Here is a 23,753-nt window from a genome sequence, read left to right as displayed (position 1 = left end):
TTCTGGTGACAGCAATGAAGTGCCCCTCCCTCCGCCTAGTGATACTGAAGCATTGTCGATGCTGGACATATCCGCGCACTACTTTTCTTGCCAGGAGAATGCTGAAGCCAAAGTAGACATGATTTGTTAACTGCATGCGAAGTTGATTGACTCGCTGCTAGGCAAATGTGTGCAGACATGCATCACCGATTACTTCAGTTATAGACGGGTGTCCTGTGATTTGTGAATAAATGTAAGTGTTCTGAAACTTCCCCCTCGTGCACATGCAGTGCACATACACCACTGCAGGTGAGCCCTCCGTTGAATTAGATTTTATTAATTTGAACTCCTTTACTTCAAACAAATTTTGGGGCCCCTACGAGTTGGAATTATCGAGATTCGACTGTACTACGAAATAATTCTCAGCCTCATGGGTTCTTTCCCATCAATCACATGGTGTACATGGTGTTGAAGCTGTTACTTCAATAACTGATGTATGATATTGAGATAACATGCTGAATCGAGCAGCATTATGGTCTTTAGCTCGGCGGTGCTTGCTTGAAACTTGCCATGCTGTTAACCTGACGCAGGAGTACGTATGCTGGATGGCACAGTAACTGATGAAGTGGAAGCTCGTGCCCTCAGCTTGAATCCAAACCACATCGACATCTACAGTGCTTCGTGGGGTCCTGAAGATGACGGAAAAACTGTTGATGGCCCAGGAAAACTAGCCAAGCAGGCTTTCTTTCAAGGCATTGCAAAAGTGAGTTGAGTAAGAAGCTGCTGAAAAACTAAGAAAACCAAAGAAAGGGGGCTTTATTTCTGAGTGACGAGTGTGAAAGTTGTGGCTATTTGATTTGTAGACTCGCTCATCTGCACACCAGTTTATGTATCTCTATTCGTGACAGCTTGCTAAATGGGCTTGCTGCAATGCACATTTTTTATAGCACAGCAATATACGATCGTCGTGCTTTAGTTGGGCTCTTTACTTTGCTAGGATGGGCATACACTACAATGTTGAAGTTGTATTTTTATCAAAAATGTGAAAACCTACTTTTGTTTATACATCTGTTTAAATACGTCTCTTTGCTGCTAGTTTCACTAAGTGATGCATATTAAGAAACTTCCTTAAACATAGACATTTTTATTTATGTCAACACGACTGCACCTCCATTGTTGTACTCTGAGTGGTCATTCAATGTGCAGTATTTTGTAAAATGAATGAAATTAGAGCATCTTGCATCACAGACTTCTGATGTATTCTTTGAATCGTACACAGAGCTGTGTTTAAAAAAAAAAAAAGTATTGATTGTTTGTAATGCTCTAACATTTTCTACCAAGCTGACACGCATGGCTGGTAATGCTACAGCAGCAAGTTGATTTTTTTTTCCACCTAATTTTTTAGGAATCACAGCCTTTTTTTTATAATTCATGTTTACCTTAGCACATTATTGTAAACAAACAATGCCTTAGTTGTGTGATAAGAGTCTGACACATCCATCTGTTTCAGGGTCGCCGCGGTCTGGGTTCAATCTTTGTCTGGGCTTCTGGTAATGGTGGGCGATTCAATGACAACTGTAATTGTGATGGCTACACCAACTCCATCTACACGCTGTCCATCAGTAGTGCCACGCAGCACGGCTCCAAGCCCTGGTACCTCGAGATGTGCTCCTCCACTCTTGCTACTACTTACAGCAGTGGTTCACCAGGCAAGGATGCCAATGTGGTGAGTCGAGGCAGAGGAGAATGGCGTGGCATGTCGTAATGTCACCCAGCGCGCATCTTTTGCATTGTGCTTGCAGTGACGTATTAGTACGCTAACTGGAGCTTGTTTCACTTTATATCATTTATGCTCTTTAAACTCTGCCACAATAAGCTTAAGCTAGTTAAATCTCTTTACCTGTGCTGCTTCGAAGCTTTACAGGCAGATAAGATGAGGATGAAGAAGCAAGAGCACTCATCATATTATCAAATGAGGTATATAGGATCACTTGCATACAGATAAGCTTATCAGTACAGCTTTTCACATGGGGTTCCCAAAGCATGAGATCAAATCTCCAGGCTTGTGCAAATATTCGAATGCTTCAAGTATTCGAGTGACCAGTAGTGTATTCGAATTCTCTACGATGTGAATTTAAATTATTCAAAATTTTGAAGTATTCGCAATGAACGAATAGTTGTAAACTAGTCCGCATAAAACCCTATGTGAATGTGGTTTCTGTGCAGTGTGAATTTGCTAAGCCGTGAAAGCATTTGTTTAAAAGAAATCTGCTCTGCCGCAAAGCTGCACTTCAAATTTAAAGGGGCCCTGCAACACTCCTTGAGCATGATCAGAATACGCTGCCGATCGGTAGTCGAAGGTACCGTGAACACGTGAACCAAATAGTATAACGCAGCTTGCAATTTACGATAAATTCTCAAAGTCAGCTAAAAACTATTCTCTTCTTTCGGAAAATGGCTCCACAAGTTCAGTAATCGCTCATTACTGCCATTGTATCAGCCATTGACTGATTTGAGCATGGTGCGCTCTGTCGATTGATTGATTTGTGGGGTTTAACGTCCCAAAACTACGATGTGATCATGATAGACGCCATAGCGGAGGGCACTGGAAATTTTGTCCACCTGGGGTTCTTTAACGTGCACCGAAATCTGAGCAGACAGGCCTACAACATTTCCACCTCCATAGGAAATGCAGCCGCCGCAGCTGGGATTCGATCCTGCGACTTGCGGGTCAGCAGCCTAGTACCTTAGCCACTAGACCACCATGGCGGGGCTTGCGCGCTCGGTCGTTATCGGGCTTGTGGTGGGAGGCCCTGACTCGTCCACGCGTAAGTGCACGATTGCACTGAAAAGCCGCGTATTTGAAAAAAAAAAAAAAAAGAGTGCTCAAGGTCACAAGGCACATGCAACATATTTTTTTTTCCCTATGCCATCCCCCCCTGCTTAGCTTTTGTCACACTTAGCTTTTGGATCGGCGGGGTGAGGCCCCGCCGATCCAACATCGACGTGCGGCAGACTCGCAGGCTTCCACTTTACGCTTCGGCCTGCGACGCTTGAAAGGCCTCGAAGTGGTACATTTCGAATTTATTTGCAGGTCGGTCGACCCGTGCGGGGTTGCACGTGTGGTGATGTGTGGGCCTAACCGACGCAGTCATAGAGCAGACACGGAGATTTTATACAAAACGAACAAGCATTTAATTGAAGCAAGGACAAAGGCAGGAGTTAACAAAAATAACAAAGAAGGAAACTGATACGCACGATGGAAAGAACAGCTATATAACAAAATATGCTATAAAACACTACAAAAGATACAAACTAAAGACAAATATGCGGAACATTAATAAAATAACAAGATGGAAATCATAAAAGAGGGTTACAAGAAAATAATTACAGAATGATCATTGGTCGCGCTTTTGAATTTCTATGTGTGTCGCAGCGCAAACAACTACATAGATTTAAAAAAAAAAGGCTGGTTAAAACAATTTAACAGTTTAAAAAAAGTCAAAATAAAAAGTTCCATACGGACCAGGCCAGCTCTTGGTGCACGTAGGGGAGTTGACGGGTGCCGCTGAAGATCTCGCCGGCTTGGTAGACGACGAGGGTGCCCAGAATTGCAGCCGTCTCAATACGTTGCGCGGGTCACTCCATGCTCGCCGCCTACGCGAGACTCGCGACACCGACGACCGCACTTGTTGCTGGCTGTACGTCAACTGCCTATTCCGATGCAGTTCAAACCTCCTCAGGGGCGTACACGGGCTCCCGTCTCATCTGGGAGTAATTTTCCTTGTTTAGACCGCCGGTGCCCCTTCCGGTACAGCGGCAGGGAAGACGAGCCAGCGCCACGCTAGGTCGTTATAGTCGCCGGATGTCGTCCCCCCAACACAACAGCGCCCTTTCTTGGAAGATGGGGCTCGCGGATGATCCGAAAATTGGAGTCGTTTGTGACAGCTTTCAACACTTTCCTCCAGACGAGAAATGAAAATGCAATTGCAGCGTGGGACAAATATTTGCAACTCCGCTCGTACTGGACGGATTTCAAAAATGTTTGCGGTGGTGAATTCGTGGGGCAATAAACTTCTTTAGTGAATTCATTTGATGGCTTTTTGAAAGCATTGCAGGGTCCCTTTAAATGAACATATTACCCTCAAATGGTAAACAAGCTTTTAGGCTTTAAAAAATGAATCCATTTGAGAGATTTATCATATTTGTAAGCCTAAAAGCTAATGTTATGCCAGCTTATATACTCTAAGTATAATAAATTATTACATGTGACATATTTTACAGGTTATCACTTCAATCCTACCAAAAGTCAAACTCTGCCACTACTCAGTTGTTTCGACTTCCTTTGAACAACAACAACGAAAAATGCCATTTGCCTAAAGGCCTTATTTCAATTAAAAAAAAAAAATATTGTGCAAGTTAACTAGGTCAAGATAAATGTGCCCATTTTTCTTTATATGCCATACTATTCGAACTTGATTCGAAGGTATTCGACCAATATCACTATTCCCTTCGAATTCACTTCGAATAAAAAAATCGCTATTTGCACAAGCCTAAATATCTCCATTTCTGCACTGAAAGCACGTTGACCTATGTATGTGCACTAAAAATGGAATAAAGCTTAAACTGCAAGGGCACTTTGGATATAAGGTTTCTCGGGAATTGAGCTGCAAGTTTTATTCCATTCTCGTAGGCCCGTGTGCTCAGATTTGGGTGCACGTTAAAGAACCCCAGATGCTTAACATTTTACGATAAGTGCATCGCCACACTGCCTTCATCTTGCACCAGGCCTTTCCTTGCTGCACTTAACTGTACCCGTCCGATATGAGCTCTGGCTAAGTTTCACTGCTTTATATCTTTTACATATCTGAGGGTTGGTTCAGTAATGTGCTGTAAATTAATAATAATAATAATAATAATAATAATGGTGATGATGATAATGCAGTAAGAAATATTAAAAGCACTTAAGAGTTTTAACTAGAGTCTTTTAACATATAGTATTGTATGCCTTCTTAGTCAATTAACATGTATTCAAATAATGTCGTAGATCATTGATAACTATTCGGTTTGCTTAGTTAATGAATATGAACAAAAATATGCATTACAAAAAAAATGTCTTTCACAACTGTTTCGCATCTAATTCACCAGCACTTCCCCGGTGGAACATGATTACTCTTGCATGCGATATTGCTTATGTTTCCTGTACTTGAGCTCTCTCCTAAAATTATTGATTGGCATTCATTTTATAAAGTTTCCCAGATATGTTAATAATAATGCTTAAACTCTGGCTCTCTGAGTGAAACAAAAGGAAGGTGCACTGGGCCTAAATAATTTTGCAAATCATTTAAATACTCAATTTATACAATCAATAGACCATATGGTTATCTTGTTAAGCACCTACTATAATGATTGCTAGTTTTGTGTTGTATACATTTTGATAAAAGAGATAGTTATCTGAAATATATGTGAAATATATATCTACAAATTTGCCTGCATGTAAATTTAGGCTTAAAGCTATGAAAAATTGCAGGACAAGAGACATACATTCATATGTGCAGGAACTTACTTTTACCTTATGTACTAATTATTTCTGTGCTCCAAGTTTGCACTTGACAAACCTCTCTGGCCATCTTATGTTTGACAGAATAAAACAGGCCACTCTAACACTAACTTTTAACAGTGGACTCACAATCACCCACAATTCTCTTCAACAATACTTCACAATCACCATGGCACGAACCCTTGGTGCCCTTACAAGGCGAAGTAAGTCCCGTTATATTCTGTGCTATAATACGGACTGCAAGCATGCTTGTGGTGCTGGTGGTGCATCTGGGTTTGTAGGCCGCATGCTGGAAATAGTGGCAGCAGTTTAGTACAGTTGCATCTTTTTTGGTATGTATATACAGTTCTTGAATGTCACATGACTGATTTTGTATATGGCATGTTCTTGTTCAAAAAAACACTGAATAGAAATGCTACGAAGAAGCCAGATGCTAACGTCTAATCAGCCTAAACTGTCGTAATGCCCTAATAAAACAAAGTGGCAGTTGCATGTTGGAACTACAGTAGTCCAAGAGAGGGTTCACTTAAAAGAACATGCAAATTCTCTGAAGTTGAAAATCGTTTTCAATAAATAGGGTCTTTTACAGAGTTTATAAGGTAAGACTTTACATTAGCTAGCAAGTGCCTGTTTCAGCTTTGCGTGGTCACCCTATTATGCATCTCTTGAGCAAAGCGAAAAACAGTTTGCTATTGAACAATTATTTCTCATCAGTGTTCTTTACAAAAATATATAATTGAAATAAAGATATTTTTATTATTACACACTGATTCATAAATATGCACTCAAATATCAGATAAGTGCAAAGTATTACCAATTTTGGCAAGTTTTTTTTTTTTTAATTTTGTATTTTTATTTTCATTCTTTTATATACATAATAAGAAATGGTGGTGTGCTTTTAAGGTACTTCTGTTTCCTTTTTGCTTGGTACCATCATTTTGGGTTATTTGCACAAGGGCATGCTATATTTAATATCCCTTTCGAATTTGGTTTCTCGATTATGCACCTTTTTGAAAAGACATGTCATTCTTGTTTTGAGAATTACGCGATCACTTTCCTCAATTATTCGCCCAGTGGTTATAAATTTCTCTTTAAAGAAGTCGTGCAGTGGTAATAGCCTTATTCAAGCTCTTTCTTGTGGCAGGCAACGGTAATGTATGCCTGGCTCTCAGATAAGTAATCTTATTTTTAGAGGGAGTATTTGTTGTGCGTGCCTAATGGTACATTGATTAAAAGAAAGAAACAAAGCAAGCTATATGTGACGCTATGATGAATGGGAGACGTGGCCTGGCTCATACGCCATGTTTATTTATTCCATTCTCACTTCTTCCTCATCTACTTCTTCTAACTCCTAACCATCGCTACCTTCTTACGTTACAGGATTCCCCCTCTTCGCGAAAGAATGCGCACATTGCATATTACAGTGCCTGATGAACAAAGCAGTCTTAGAACACACACACAAAAAAAAATGTTCAAATGGGCTGTAGTTCCACATAAGATCGAAGTTCCGTAATGTCGCACAAAGATTTCACAGGAGAGGGCAGTAATCCGGGGTTAGTACAGCTCTGGTGGGCGAGGCTGACTGTTGCGTTCTGGAAAACACAAGTACACCTTGGGCGTAGAAACTGATGAAATAGCTGCCATTATTGTGAGGAGTGGACGCTGTTTGAAAGCGTCGCAGTAGGTCGTTGTTCGGCATCGCTGTCCTTGCTGCGTGCGTGCTCGTTGTTGTAAACTAATGGGATGGTGTCTGAATCCTTGCGTGGTAGAACTGGTGACTTTTTGTCTTGTTCTGTGTTTCCTGAGGTTTTGGAGCTGTACTCTTAGGCGCAGTCTTGATCTTTTGTGCCCAACGCGTTTCTGGCGCCGATCCCTTATGCGAAGATGCCTCGCTTCTTGAATTTGTTTTAAGAGGCTTGCTTTGCGTCGTCGTCCTTGTTGGTGTGTCCGTTGTAGTTCCTGGAGTTCGTGGAGTTGCCTTTGTTGAAATTGCTCGTCTTGTTGCAAAAGTTGGTCAGATGGGCATCTTTTAGAAACATGAGTCTGCTTTTCTTTGCATGGTGATGTGATCAGTAGATACTGTACTGCTGGGCTTGTCTTGCGATGAAAGCATCGTGACAGACTGATGAGAAAGCTCCCAAGACGGTTGTGTGTCATCATTGATTGTAAATGCTTCTGTCAGTTGGCAATGCGCCGGCGTTGGCAGATTCGAAATTTCTGCAGTGCTTTGACTCGCATTTGTGTTATCACTTGACAATGATAGCACAACAGGCATGGCTTGAGGTGGTTCTGATAGCGTATATTTTTCTTTTTGCAGCGTGATTAGCCTGAGAATGTCTGTCGAAAGCCTCTGGTATGGAACGTCAGAGTGTGTTCTGATATTGTGAGGATTCACCAGCTCGTCACGTGCAAATGCCGTCACATGTTCGAAACTGTCAGGGCCTTTTGTGTGACACGAAGCATCAAGTGATTCGGGTGATTAAGTAACATCTGTAGTGTTGTGGTGCAGTGAACTCGTTAAAAATGCCGATTTCGTTGCTCATGGGAAAGTCGGCTTCTGGTTCAGTCTTTTGGCGAAATGGTCTAGATTCCTTTCAATATACGCAGGCTTTACCTTGTCTGTTGTGACGTGCAAGTTACCAGTCGGTGTTCGAATGCGTGACGTTTTTTCAGAAGAGTCATATGACGGTACAATGGTAGTATATTTTCTCTGAGGTCTTGTTTGGAAAATAGGCTTACTGCTGGAAGACTTCGCGTAACTGTGATGGGTGAGTTGAAAAGCCTTCCGCTGTTGAAGTATGGACAGGTCTTCATCATATTCTTTGAAACAGGTGATCATTTCTTCTTTGATCTTTTTCCAAGACTCATCATTCTCGAAGATTTGGGTGAGGTAAAATTTGAATGCCTCACCTGAGATGTAGTCAGTGAAGTTGGTGATCATCTCCCATTCCGACCATGATGCAGCGGTGGCGTGGAGCTCAAAGAGGTTGAACCAGTCTTCTACGGGTCCGTCGTCCGCTGATCCGGTGTACTTGGGGATGTCAAGGTCAGCAGATGGTTCTGACATGATGCTGGTCGATGCGTAATACTAGGCGCGTGTACAGTAGTCCATGTGTGGTCAGGGTGTCTTGCGGAGAGCTGCGTCGATGCTGAGTGACTGATGAAGGGGCCGGCAGGTCTCCATCCAGTTGACTCGTGTGACGCTATGATGAATGAAAGACGTGGCCTGGCTCATACACCATGTTTATTCCATTCTCACTTCTTCCTCATCTACTTCTTCTAACTCCTAACCATCGCTACCTTCTTACGTTACATATACAAAAATTTCACCTTGCAGTTTGGCCTCTCTGCCATGCAGATGGCTTTGCCAGGAAGTCACTTGGTACATCACTAAAGAGAAGCAGCCGGGCGTGCGCTAACTGAGCCCATAAAAGTGTTTTTAATTTGTACCAAGAATCCAATAATTGCGCAGTGTAGTTTATATAAAGATCAAGACATTGTTTTTTATGTGTGTGTGTGTATATATATATATATATATATATATATATATATATATATATATATATATATATATATATATATATATATATATATATATAAGGTACTCGAGCAAAGTGTGTTCAGTTAGCAGCAGCATTTCTAAGAAAGTTCCCCAGTTGTCATCGATGATATAATAAGTTAAGAAAAAACAGTGATGCCCAATTTAAATCGGCAAAGCAAGACAAAATATGGCACTGAGTGTTGAATTGTTTACTTAGTTTATTTCATTTCTTTTGCTCAGTTGTAGAATCTTTACTCTATGTCAACCTCGAGGAAGTAAAATCACGATTAATTACTGCCAGACCTCTTGATGCAGTAACCCTGTGGAGGGAAGCTCTGCCCTCTTCAACTTTCCTGTCACTGATGCAACATTTGTCTTTGAGTACAATGGCCCATACCTCGCAGTCTCCCTTACAGTCTGCCTTACCATTATAACTTTTCAACTTGTGTGCAAGAAGACATGAAACCTTTCGTGTAAACATTATTGCAGAAGTTGACATTGAGAACTCTTTTCCTTAGGTGACAGTTGACATGGACCTCTCATTTCGGCATAAACCTAACACTGACACTTTATGTACCCAAGCACATACGGGAACATCAGCATCGGCTCCTTTGGCTGCTGGAATCTGTGCGCTTGCCTTGGAAGCCAAGTAAGCCTTTTTCTTTAGCATTAATGTGAAGCACGATCTCATCTTGCAACGAGCTGTGATCTGTCAGGCCCTTGTAAAACGTATTGCATATCTTCTGCCCCCTTGCAGCCCAAAGCTCACGTGGCGCGACATGCAACACCTTGTCGTGATGACATCTCGGCCCGAGCCATTACTGGGAGAGGAGGGCTGGACTACAAATGGCGTTGGCCGCAGAGGTGAGTGACCCTGCTTACACTGTAGGACTATTGAGATGTTTCAGTAATAGGAATGCTCTTAAATTTAGATACATTACTTTTACCAGGCATAAAATTCTTTTTTTCAATAGTACATTACATTTGTTTGTTTCTTTCCGTTACTTCACCTTTACAGTCAGCCACAAGTTTGGTTATGGCCTGATGGATGCAGATGCCATGACAGCTCTGGCGGAACAGTGGACTACTGCTCCACCACAACATGTTTGTCGGTCTGATACAGAAGATGCTGGATGGTATGTGCGTGTTGATTGTTGTGGCAGTGTGTCTGATGAATTTTTTTCGAGAGTTTTGCAGTTCCTGTGAAAGCTTTCTATCTCGAAAAAAAAAATAATAATAAAATTTTGGATGATGCTGAACCTTGCCTTCGGGAGTGTAACACGGTTACATAATTGTGGCCTGTTCGCATTGTCTATGCGTTAATTTCTCATGCTTCGCAACTGTACTGCAACTACAGTTACGAGGTGCCCGCTACTCCATATTTCATGATTTTGTAAAGTACCCATTACATGTCTAGTAGGCTTGTGTGAATGTTGAAATCTTCATATATTCGAATGAATAATGCAGTATTTTAATTAGCTTTGAATCGGATTTAACTTATTGTAAATTTTGAATTATTCGAAACAAACGTATAGATGCATAAAAATCCACATGTGACACTGTACAGTAATTTCATTGCGGTGAAGGGATGCTATGCCGTGAAAACGCATATCCAGGGGAAATGCATACTGCCGCGAAGCCACACTTCAAGGTTAAATAAGGATATTACCCTTGCATCGATTCATTTTTTAAAGCTTAAGCGCTTGTTATGCCGAATTGTATGTGCAAAGTATGGCTAATTTTTGAAAGTGACATATTTTACAGGCTATCTCATGCGTTCTACCGAAAGTCAGATCATGCTACTATTCAAAGTTGTTTCAGCTTTATTTTATTAAAAAAATAGAATTCTGTTTTGATTTTCTAAAAATAATGTGCAGGTTACAGTTACGTCATAACAATATGCCCATTTTTCTTTGTAATATGCAATATATATGGTATTCAATTCAAAATTATTCGAACAAAATTGCTAATCACTTCGAAATCACTTTGAAGCTAAAATTCACTGTTTGCACAACCCTAGTCTCAAGCCAATATGTGCACCTATGCAGCAGCACATTTTGTTGATGATTTGGCAGATAACAATGATGATGTCTAAGCACTTTGTAATGGATCGACCTTTATATAACCCGCTCATCCTACAGTTCACGCGGTGTCACGCATGATGGTATTTCACATTTCTGCCACTCAATATTACCATTCTTGATGCAACTCCTTCCGCAACATACCACATGTGTAGGGCTTCTCTTCTGGAGCAGTTTGAAGCGCAGGCATCGCTCTGCGGAAAACCACCCGGTCCCATGTAAAAGGTCTGGGTTCAATTCCAGCTCGGAGCACTGATATTTATTATTTGCTTCCACTGCGATTTCTCACTTGCAGAAAATGCAGATTTCTAGCTCTCAACCGATGCCACCGACACCAAAATTTTTGTGACACGGCTCTTTAGTGCTTCTGCATTAAAATTGCTTGTGTGTGTGTGTGTGTGTGTGTGTGTGTGTATGCACAGGCATGCAATGTTTGTATGGAGTAGGTAGGCTGAGATTGAGGGTGTGACAAAGCCGCATGCGGTATTTTTTATACTGTAAATATTTTCGTTATATGGCAGTAAAACTCGTCTCATCAGAACTCACCTAGCACCTTAGAATTTGTAGCTGAGACATTTCATTCTGTAAATTTTCTCGATGTTATTTATGGTGAGGTCATTACAGGCTGAAAGGTTTCCTTCTGTATGTCTTTCCATTACTTCAAATTCTCGCATCGCTCAAGGTGTTGTGCTGGATACTAGTGCCACTTTGCTGCGCTTCACTATTTTCGTATGGTTCAGCAGTGGCAGCATGAGCTTGTGTTGCTTAGTGTGTGCTATCATGTTCGATGTTAAGTTGCAGCTGCCATGGATTTAATTCTTAGCCCTAATGTTGTTGCATGCGTATAAAATATATTGAGCTGTAAGAACTGATTCATGTTAGGTGAACTCTTTACTTGATTCTTGTTGATTCCATCACCTAGGACAATCCCGAATCGTCAAGGAGAGAGGCTGGAGGTGCAGATGAACGCAAGTGGCTGCTGGGGTCGGCGCGATTCGGTGCGCTTTTTGGAGCACGTGCAGGTGGTGTTATCACTTCAGTTCTTGCCCCGTGGAAACCTTCGCATCACTCTCGTCTCTCCACTGGGCACTCACTCTCATGTGCTGCTCCCTCGGTCTTACGATTCCAAGGTTAGTGCCAGTGCTTTTCCTCCTAACTTAGGGGAAGTGTATCAGTTGGATCGCTGTACAAAAACTAATAAAGAACAAAAAAATAAAAAAGTGAGAAGGTGCGTCTTATGTAGTACAAACATTTGCCTCATTTCCTACTAGCAACAAGCCATACTTGCACTCTAGTTGTTAGATTCACCTGAAAATATTACATAATGCAAGTGATTCAACTGGACCCTTTATATCCCGTAATTATTTCTCACAAGACATAAAATGGAAGTGTAATGTGATGAAATCTGAATGTAATGAACTTTTAGTAAATGTCATGTGCAATAATGTGATATTGCAGTTTTGAAATGCGGTATTTTTAGTGTTTTATATTTACCTGTCATAACTTTTTCTATGTGCTGGTATTTTTGTCAGATTTTAAGGGCTCTCCATCTTAAGTAAAAAAAAATACTAACTTCAATCTTAAAACTGCAGTGTTTGCACATGTTTTGAATTTCTGTTGGACCAGCTTGTAAAAGAGATAGGCATCGATTTTTGTCTCTTGTGCAATTCGCTAATGGCACAGACGTCTGATTGGGCACTGTTTACAGTAGCAGCATGAAGTTTGACTACAGTGCAAGTTGGCTGATGTGTGACTGGTTTGTGACACAGTCTAAGTTTTGTGAGCACATGCATATTGTGCGTTTCTTTAGTAGGCTGTGGACACCATAACTGTCTAATGTAGGTACAGACACCTGTGCTCTTCTCCATCTGAGGGAGTTAGGTGCAAAAAAAAAAAAAAAAGCTTTTGTTTATGGACTGACTGGCTGTGCTAAATAATCATGTAATTTAGTCATAGTGAACCAGTGTCAGCTTTACGTGTCTGTTACTGCAGTCTTAGCAACCTGTTGAATTTGTGAGGATGCATTTTCGAAAGTGTCCCGAAAATGCTTATTAGAGATGTCTTCTCTTTTTCACACAATTTGAGCCTTAAGCTTAATAAGTAACATTCCTTGTTTCGTCTTTTTTTATTATTCTCATCCTCTTCCCTGAAGTAAAAACTCAGCAAGAATTGCTGCCCTTCCACTCATTGGCACTCGCGAGCCAACATGGATGTTTCACACCTCGCTTCCTACCTGTTCCTTTATGTCTGTGCAAGTGTGAGCCACTCATTTTCACCCAGGAGGACACATTCAACAACTGGCCCTTTATGTCTGTGCACTTCTGGGGTGAACCGGCTCCTGGTACGTGGCGGCTCATCATCACCAGCGATGGACCGCGCCGCTCCCTGTTCCCCGGCAAGCTAAAGCACTGGTATCTGATCTTCTACGGCACTGACACCGATCCCATTAAGTTGCGTCCAAGACCGCACAGCTCGTTCATCATCAGAGACACCGGGGCAGCACAGGCAAGCGGTAGTCGCTTGGCACGCAACCCATGTGTTGCCGGAGAACAGGTACCTCACTTATTTTCACTTTTGACAGGTTGCCTCTGGGCCTATCATCAGGTCCTACTGAAAATTTTCGTTATACGCTAGCGGATTCTGGAAAGTTTCATCTGTGTTCTTGAACTGGTAAAGCACATCGAGGAAAAAGAAGAAAAAATAGCCGAGCCCGACAGACAGAAGTACAGTATGCTAGCTTGTGAATGGTTTTTATTGGGAACTTTTATCGTGTGTAGTCTTGTGCAAGCACACAAAAGCACTTGAGCGTCACGCCGAAAATAGGCAGCACCTACACAATGTCACAGAACAAAGCTTCATTACTGGTTCGCCTGATTAAGGAAGAACATTGCACGTGCAAAGAAGGCCGAGAAAAGGGGCACTGATGAAATTCTAGTCCTCTCTATAAGGTGCGCTTCTTTTATTTTTTGCATGACCAGTGTGAAGTGTTAAAAAAGCACCTGTCACAAATTGTGCGAGAATTTATGGAAGCGCATTCTAATGCAAGGGCTGGATTCACGTGTGTCAGTACATTTCCTTTGGCCCTTCCAGGCATATATGAAATGCTCTTAATCAAGCCAACAGCTTATGGAACTTCATTTTATTATGTTGGGATGGTGCTGTCTCCTCTTAGCGTGTTGCTCGGTTGCTTTCGTGTGCTTTCGCGAGATTATTCGCAATGTCCATAGACTGCTGCGCCGTCTAGCGGAATTCAGGAGCGTCCTCTAAAGGATGATCAGTAGGCAGACGCTCCCAACGCTCCCTTGTTCAGTGGTGCTAGCCTCAGTGTTAACGCATTAGCAAAAAACGAACACAAACCACTTTGTATGACGTGTGCATCAGTGAGTATACCGGACTGCCCGTGACACGATAAATCTGATTCGTTCTTGCAAGAGGCGAAGTTTTCATGAAAATAAGAGGCAACTCGCGCTTTCGATTACAGTCCGCAGAGTACACATATCAGCTTCGCAAGATTTTCTGCAGCCACGTTGGATACTTAAATGTTATTGTCTAACCTTTGCAGTTGAAACTCACCTTGTTTTACGTGCTTACATTATTCGTCTGTGCTTTTGTAGTGCATGAATTTCATAACTTTCATTGCAAGTGGAAAGCAGCACAGGCTCACAATTTGCGCTTCTAAACCTTGGCCTACGCTGCGTCGCTTGTTTTTTTACGTTCGCTGATAGATGGTAGTACACTGCAAGCAATTCCTTTTTTGCCTGGTATCGGAGCGAAATGTTCTCCACACCCCCAGATAAATGGGCTGAGTGATGCTGTGTTGGGGTTGTGCAATGATGCTTTGTTTGTGCTATCGTAGTCGTTCTGTGGAGAGAATTCCTCTGATTACTTTCAGCAGTGATGTTCCAAGAAACCGTCTTGACGTCGAGGATTTTTCACTGGACGTAGATGGTTGTCAATGCACTGAGAGTGACAGCGACGATGAATGATCAGCTGCTAACTCACGAGCAGCGAGTTGCACTTCCTGTCCTGTCATGTGTATTTTGTTTTTTTTTTTATGTTCGTAAGTTAGTTTTATTGTATTTATTGTATAATATCCTTCAGCGGGCTCAAAATAAAAAAAAAAACATAGTTTTTCTTGTGCATTGTATGTAGCCCAATTACAGTGAATATTACAAAATGCCGCATGCTGCCAATATGCTCGAGCTCGACCAGTGAAGCGAAATGCTTAGAGCAATGAAATATGCAGTTACGACAACAGTCCACGCTAACTTCTCCAGCACTTCACCGGTGCCATCCAAACGACGTTGTTGTTCGACAAATTTTCACAATAGTAATCTTGCGAAAAGCGTATGTGTGTAGTATTCGTTTCGATATCTTTGTTTCTATTGCGCTGATGGAACCTGCAACATCCGAGTGCAGCGAATTGTGCACTGTTGGAGTCTGATCATGGCTGTGACACAAGCGCTACTTCATGAGAAGTTAAATGCTTGTATTCTGTTGAAGAAGCAACTGCATGATGCTTACAGTGCAAGTAATGATGACGGCATATTATGTTTGCAAGCCATCGCTACGGTAAACATTCAGTCCTGTTCTCGCTAGTGGCCTACTACTGCGGCAAATTCGCCAAGCAGGCTCGGCACAAAATATCTCAGAGTGCCATTCAGTTCATACATGAATTCTTGTTTGGTCAGTTTTCTGTAGCACGCACAGGATTACACAAAGCATCGTTGATACATCGACGACCAGCTGATACCACCACCCTTCGCACTGCGGCAAGAAGTGAGGTAGCGAACATTCAGGAGTTCCTATCATTTGGGAAAGTACTTTGGTGCGATATACATTCATTTGACAATCAAGAGTTCATCTGGGGAAAGCGGCACTGGGAGTACGTCCGTGCGTCCTATCTTTTCCTATGCGAGTTCACGGCTTGATCATCCCTCCGTAGCCATCTTGGATTGCACGCGGAGCCACCTATAGGCCGTGGGCATTGCGAATATATTTGATGCAGTATGCCAATGAAAGCCAGTTAAAAGTTTGCACTCTGTTCTATTATCTGGCTGGCACAGCTGTTTCTTCTTTTGCCGTGATGTGCTGTACCAGTTCAAGCATGGTGAACCTACTCGCCCAATCTTCAACTCTTGTCGACTTCATTTGTTTAGTGTTTTGGGAAAGATATAAGAAGCAGGACAGGCTCTGTTACCATACCACTAAGAGGCAACTGCCACTGTTGGAAAGAAACTCTTCTTCTATTGATTAGAGCCCACCATGGTAGTCTGGTGGCTAAAGCACTCTGCTGCCGACTCGCAGGTCGTGGGATCGAATCCTGGCTGCGGTGGCTGCATTTTCGATGGAGGCAAAAACGATTGAGGCTTGTGTGCTTAGATTTAGGTGCACGCTAATGAACCCTTGGTGGTCAAAATTTTCGTAGCCCTCCACTACGGCATCTCTTATAGTCGTATGGAAGTTTTGGGACGTTAAAGCCCAACAATTAAATTATTATTATCCCTACTATTATTCTATTGATTAGACTAGTATGTCTCTGTGGTGTTTCTTATTTGCCTTCTCTCATAGGGAGCCTTCTTTTTCTCCTGTTTTGCTATTTTGCTTCTTACGCATTCACATTCGTCATCAGATAATTACCCAAATCTACCTATAATGTCCGATGACAAGGCATGCAATGTGCCTTGTATAGAGGTTTTTGTTGGCTTGACAGCTGGAAGGATGTTTTGTTGAAAGGACGGACACTGCAGCTTCCAGTTTGCCATTTGCATTTAATACTCTGGATGGAATTGCTACAATTTGATGTATGAGCCCTGTCTTTCGCAGTGCCTAAACCTCACGAGATATTCTCGTACTAAATTTAACTAAGCTCATAATACAAGAATATGTGTTTTAGCTGGCACACTTTGTCCACATCAAAGAAATTGTCTTTCCCATTTTCTTTTGCTGGATGCAGCCATAGTAGATTTTCCTTGGTATGGAAGCTACCGTTAAAACTGGAATAAAGCCCAGAGCGGAATTAAGTCAAGCCCCCAATGCTGAATCTCCGAAAAAGAAATTTTCAAAAATCGGAAAGTATCACAGCATGCCCTTACCTTGATAAATAAGCAACACAACCAGCTGCACTGTGGCTAAGTTCCTTTTCATTTCGACACTAAACTTGTGTAGTTGCACGCCAGAAGGCCCCAAAGTGCTGTCAATCTAACTCGTCCAAACTTGAGTCCGACGACATTTGTTTCTCACTAGTTACGTCCGAGAGTGCATCATCCTCTGTTCCATTTAAAGTGGCGCTGATGCAGCATTTGCGGAAAGACATGCACATTCCGGGAGAGATTTCCAAGCTGACGACAACCAGCCACAAACGGTCGTGAGTGGTGGACGTTGTAGGCGACCAGCGGCGCTTTTGGGATTGTCGCCCAGCATCCACGCATTATAGAGCTTGCGCATGCGATCTCTGAAGGGCTTATTGAGCACAACCTCCAGTGGCTACAGGATCGATGTTAGTCCCCCAGGGATCACGACAAGGTCCATTTTGTGATCGGACAGAGCTACTTTACATTGGCTGTGAGCTGGCCTTGAAATGAGTTGAGCACCAACATGCTCGGCTGCTGAAAAAGAGCAGGGTCATCGATTCTATATGAGCTGGATCCACTCAAGTATGAGGGACTCATTCATGAACCCTTTTTTGTTCGCTCTCATGATAACATCTCCGAGAAAGTCTTCTTTTGGTAGCCCTTTTCTCCTAAAAGTGATATAACGGGGCAGCCGCTTCCCATCGGCTGTGTGCTCGAGCATCACTGTAAATCGTGAAGGCTCGTTGCTTGTCAAAAGCTTCACTTGCTTAGATCTTTTAGTGGTCACAGTCCGATTCGAAGGCATATCGAACCAGATTGGAGTTTTGTCAGCGTTTCCCATGTGTCCTATCATGCAGCAATGCTGTCGACGAAGCCAGATGATGAAGCGCTGATACTTGACCAGCTTATTATCAAAGTCTTCGGGCAGTTTCTGGCACTTGGAAGTACACCGCCTCAGCGCAGAGCCCTTCCGTGCCATAATGAAATCGCGCCCTCATAAGCCCAGAGTTGCACACTATGTTGATAGCTTTCACGCGGATGCGCTCCACTGTCACAGGTAGCAACCTGGCATGCAGCTTCCAGACGAATTCGGCAAGTAGCTTTTTCAGTTCAAGGTGCATACAGCCCGTCTACAAAGCAAAGTTTTTTTGGTTGCTGTAGGATATGATGCGCTGCTTCAGCTCCTCCGGTATCAGACGCTTTTCTCTGATGCACTTAATTCTCATTGTGCTGCCAGGTTGCTGTGCGCATTGGCATACTCCATAACTTTTTTCTTAAAGCCTATCGTAAACTGCCATCAACTACCACTCATTTCTGAAGGAAATGTATGAGCCTGAGAAAGCCTGAGCCTGTATGAGCCTGAGAAAGGCTTACAGTATTAAATAAATAAAATAATAATAAATTAATAAATAGAAAAAAGAAAACAGTATACTGACAAAGATAATCGAAGCAAAATGGTGTTGCTAATACACTGTAGGCCTTGCCTAGCCCTGTCCAACGGCGTCGCTGCTGATGGTCACGATGGCAATGGAGGTTTTTGACTTCAGCTGCCCATTGTTGCGAGATATCCACATTTTTTCTGCCAATGACCGATATATAAGACAAGGGCAGACTTTTCATCGCATATTTTTTTTTTTCAAAGAAGTTTGACCTATATTCCAGTTTTTACAGTAAGCGTTTGTTCGGTGAATTCAAAAAATGATTGTGAAAGTCTCGGTTTTCTAAATGTTGATGAAGAAAACAAAACAAAAAAGGCATGCAAATGCATGCAGGGACGCTTTATATGTTACCATCAACAGCAATAAAGGCATTCGGTTCTACTTTAAACCGCTATTTGTGAGACTGCCACCTCCTCAACAACATTAACTTTTCCAGTACCCAGTTGAACTATTTGAAAATTGGGAAAAAAAGAAAATTTGACATTGTGAAAGCCTGCAAGTTAATTGTGCTAAGCATCCCTTGTGACGATGACAATTTTTGTGTAGGTGCACTAGGAAATGTGAGTACTAAATGCAACAAGGGAGGAGAAGATTGGGTGTGACGAGGAGAGACATCTTGTCATCTGTTGGATGCGCTTACCTGAATCTTTCACAATATCTTCACTCACCATCTCAAATAGGGTGACTGTGTGGACACATGCCCTCCGGGAAAGTTTGTGAGCCGGGAAAGCTTCACATGTGAGAATTGCTATGACAGCTGTGCAACATGCTATGGCCCATCTGAGAGCAACTGTCTTTCGTGCCCTCCGGGAAGGCACCTGACACCAGAGGGTTCCTGCTGGCACGAGTGCCCTGATGGAACATATGCAGGTAGGGAATTGACACTTCTGACATGGCTCAACAAACCTAAGGAGGAGGATTTCCTTGCCGTTTTCAAAGATTTGCCAAAGATTGTGCGATTTCCAGTACGTGTGACATTTTGGGCAAAAGTACAGTTATGTAGGACATAAAGCTATTAAACTGTAGTTTTACTTAGATTGAAGTCCACATAAGAAAGCTCCAGCTGGTCAGAATTGACCTTGAGTCCCCCACAACGATATACATGGTAATCATATCGGTGTGTTGGCATCTGAAACTTCAGGTTCTTTTTTGTTCCTTTAATTTGAACAATAGCTCAGATTGAGAGCTGTCAAGCACTGTGAAAAGTTTTGTCCTGACATGTTGCCCTTCAAGTGGTTATGCTAATATAATAGTATACAAATTTCAAAAGCGCTTCGGCACACAATAAATCATTTTCTCGTATGTCGAGCTAAAGCTTCTAACTCAGGACGAAAACATTATGTCTTTACACTCAACAAATAACGGCAAAGCAGGTTACTGGCACCCGTGTATAAAAAATAACTTGTGCAGACTGTGTCATTCAAGAACGTTCCACTTATTGCATAGTCACGCTACCTGGAAATGCCATTGCACTTTGCATAATTGGTGAGCCATTCTGCATGTCGAAGGCTATACATAATTAAATGTCGTATAGGTACAAAACAATCATGAGCTTCCCTACTTCTGTTATACAGTGATTGGAGAACCTTGTGTCATGTTTCCCAACTGTGGTTAGGTGAGTCTAGGCATTGTTTGCCTTTGGAAAAATGAACAAATGACTAAGTTGGTAACTGTTCTTTGAACATTATGTAAAACTTCATAGTGTCTCCTAATTTCTTCTCATGAGTTATTTTTCATTCAATTGTCTTTTATAGTTTTCTATAAACGGGTTTCTCAAACAATGGACATAAGAGGCAGCAAATAGAAACATTAAATTAGCCTCCATGGATGAAAGCACTTTTTCTACTCTTGACATATTTGCTAATATTGGTATAGTGAATTTGTTGTTTGACAAGGAGGTGACTGTCATAATTCTGTTTTATTAGTTTTGCACCCAATCCCCAGCACTTGTATTTAGGCCACTACAGTGGCTCTGTAAAAGGCACCAAAGTATGACAAGTTGAGTTTTTTTTTTTTTTTTTTTCTGTTATTAATACAGTGTAAGGGGTCTAGCTTAACCAATATAAAAAAAAAAAAAAAGCTAAGCCTGAGCGCATGCTATCAAGGCGAGCTGGTGTAGGAACTTCAGCATACAATTACCATCTTTCTTGTATCTGCACATTTTATGGCTTCTGAAGCCTCTTGTTGTAGAAAGAATGCCTTTCATAGTACATATAGTAGTAGTGTACTAATAATCGTATATGTGATCGTCACCTTCAGTGTCTTTTTTTTACTCATCAATGTGTCCTGTGCTTGTCCCACTTGTCATTTTCGTTTTCTTGTTTTTTCTAACTGCTCAGAGATTGGTAAAAATGTCTTGAAACCTATGCTATCACTTCTCTTTTTCAGACCCTGATTTGAGGCAGTGCGCTGAGTGTGACTTGAGCTGTTCAAAGTGTGTGAACTCATCATCAAACTGCACAGAATGCCAGAAAAATTACTTCAGATTGGAAAACACATGTGTCGGTTCTTGTCCGGATGGCACATACTCGTCCCCAAGAGAGAGGATGTAAGCATATCTCTATTGCAAGCTTTTAACATGCTTTGAATTCTTCGCCTGCTTCAGGCATCTTGTGTCCATATATCTTGCCCCTTAATCCAACCAAGAAGGGTACTGGCTGGAAAATTTCAAGTTGTCGTGTTTTCTTGTATCAAATAAAAGGCCAAGGCATCAAGAGCGTAGAAAATGTGAGCGCTCCCCAAAAAGTTAATTATAAAGAGGTTTTACAAGTTTTTTTTGGGTCCCTAGTTCACCGTAACGTCACAACATGGTACGAGCTGCTTGCCAAATACTTGCGCAAGATGATGTGATGTTTCCATGGCTGCACCGCTGCATGGCTCTGTTGGTGATGCATAAGTGGCCATTTTGTATGTTCTGGTACATGATGTCATTACAAATAGCCATATTGGCTTTTAAAATCAACAGAATTGACACCTTAGTCTGAGTCTGCAGTCCCGATGTCCGAGATGCGCCACATAAGAATTGGTGCTTATTCAAAAAGGAGAGATACGTTATAGTGTCTCCTGAGCATTGTACGTCCTCCGAGCCGTCTCTTTATAGAGGAAATTTGTGTGGCAATATTAACTCTGCTTCAAGAAATGGTGTCAGTACCCGATGAATATAAAGAAATTCAGTGATATTAATGTTCTTGTGTTCTTCAATCACAGTCAACAAGGTCATATATATTGGGACGTAAAATTGATTCGCCCAGTTGAAATGTGCATGTAATCAAAGGGGTGGTTTTTTCATTTGTTCACAGATAGTATTTGTGGATGCAATTTTTATGCAAGCATGGCTTATAGCCAAGGAAATACAGTGAATGCGGTTCAAGCAGGAATATTACAGTTTACTCGCGGTTATTGTTTTCAGATGTCGTCGTTGCCACGACACGTGTCGCACATGCCTTGGCCCGTTGCCTCAGGATTGTGTCACATGCCCTGACGGGCTCTGGTTGCACAATAAGCAGTGCTTCACGCACTGCCCTCCCAAATACTACGGTGGCCCAGATGGATTTTGCCGCAGGTTTGTAGGCCCTCTTGAATATATTTTACTGGGCGTTAACAATTGCAGAGACACTAAAGTGGAACAATAATTTAGTTCATACTGATAAATTATACTTTGAGAACTCTGGGGTTGTTGATTTCATCGCTGTCGATTTATCAATAGATGAGACAGTCGGTGTCTAAATTTAAAATTTTTGATAAAAATCTCTTGCGGTTATGTCATGAAATTCGTTTTTTTTTTGTATTTTGACCATGTTAGCTCATCTAAATTGGCCGAAACTTGGTACCTTACTACAATTACTTGAACAACAGAAGTTTTTTTTTTCTCAGTTTTGCTGTGTGAAGTCGATCTTCGCTTTACGATTGAATACTGAAACTCAAGTTGTTTAAAAAATGTAAATATGCACTCGATTCATTTGTTCTTGTTTTATTTTTTTATTACTAGGAAATCTACCCTCGCCTTACAACCATATTTGATTATTGTTTTTTGTTTCTATATAAACTTATACTTACCACACCTCGAAAACCTGAACAAATTAGCAACGTTTTTTATAAAATCATTTTATTTTACTCAATAATTATTTGTTTGTGCATCCCATCTTTGCTTGACCTCAACTGAAGTGTCCAGCCCTGTCTCGGTGGTCTAGTGGATAAGGTACTCTGCTGCTGACCCGCAGGTCGCGGGATCGAATCCCAGCTGCGACGGCTGCATTTTCGATGGAGGCGAAAATGCTGTCGGTCCGTGTGCTTAGATTTGGGTGCACGTTAAAGAACCCCAGGTGGCCGAAATTTTCAGAGCCCTCCGCTACAGCGTCTCTTAATCATATAGTGGTTTTGGGATTTTAAGCCCTACATATCAATCATCAATCAGTTGATCAACTGAAGTGTCCATCTACGTAGCATGAGTATTGTTTTTGCACGATTGCTTAAGTCACTGTTATAGTATGCTTCGATTGCATCACTTTTCAGAGGAAGACTGCAGACGTCCAGTATAAAAAGTTCAATTTTTTTTCCTGCCCATATTATTATATTGCCGAATGTTGTTAGGCACCTACTGAAGTCTTGCGCCGCTTCCTGCTCCTATGAATTCTGCCAGACGAACTGACAAGGCAAACGCGCCATGCAACGCTGGCTGCACGTGTCACGACACCACGCGCTGGAAAAAGAAGGCTGGCGGTTTTTCGAAGGAGTGGCACGCGGCGAGACGCAAAAAGAAGAGGTTGACGAGGATTTCTATGGCGAGCTCAGGTCAACCCGTGTGTATTTAGTTGATGGCACAAGTTCGCCATATATAAATAGCTGTTTTAGCTTCCGGCGTTGTATTTGTGCGTTACAAACTGGTGGAGGAGCTGGGTATGATTCCAAGCCCATCTCAGGTTAGAGAACATAGCCCAGAAACCCGGAGACAAAGTGTGGGTGCGGATGCCTGTATGCGCACCTGGCCTATCGGAAAAACATGCGGCGCTATTTCGGCCCTTATAAAGTACTTCGCCGGTTAGGCACGCTAAACTACGAAGTGATTCCTGAAGGCCAAGT

The 23,753-nt window shown here is 41.9% G+C and overlaps 1 protein-coding gene across 1 annotated transcript in view; it reads left to right on the top strand.

Moving 5' to 3' along the window:
- Window positions 1–23,753, top strand: part of LOC142807179 (furin-like) — a 65,970-nt gene that overhangs the window by 14,817 nt on the left and 27,400 nt on the right. Inside the window, exons 7-16 of the mRNA XM_075891328.1 lie at window positions 570–742; window positions 1,490–1,705; window positions 9,599–9,729; window positions 9,838–9,944; window positions 10,099–10,216; window positions 12,084–12,291; window positions 13,442–13,714; window positions 19,355–19,544; window positions 21,063–21,222; window positions 22,084–22,236. Of these exons, the coding sequence (XP_075747443.1) occupies window positions 570–742; window positions 1,490–1,705; window positions 9,599–9,729; window positions 9,838–9,944; window positions 10,099–10,216; window positions 12,084–12,291; window positions 13,442–13,714; window positions 19,355–19,544; window positions 21,063–21,222; window positions 22,084–22,236 (1,729 nt within the window). The remainder of the gene's footprint in view (window positions 1–569; window positions 743–1,489; window positions 1,706–9,598; window positions 9,730–9,837; window positions 9,945–10,098; window positions 10,217–12,083; window positions 12,292–13,441; window positions 13,715–19,354; window positions 19,545–21,062; window positions 21,223–22,083; window positions 22,237–23,753) is intronic.

This window comes from Rhipicephalus microplus, chromosome 1 (genome assembly GCF_043290135.1).
Source record: "Rhipicephalus microplus isolate Deutch F79 chromosome 1, USDA_Rmic, whole genome shotgun sequence".
NCBI lineage: Eukaryota > Metazoa > Arthropoda > Arachnida > Ixodida > Ixodidae > Rhipicephalus > Rhipicephalus microplus.
Note: the sequence above shows the minus strand (reverse complement) of the source record. Positions and strands in the feature narration are given on the sequence as shown.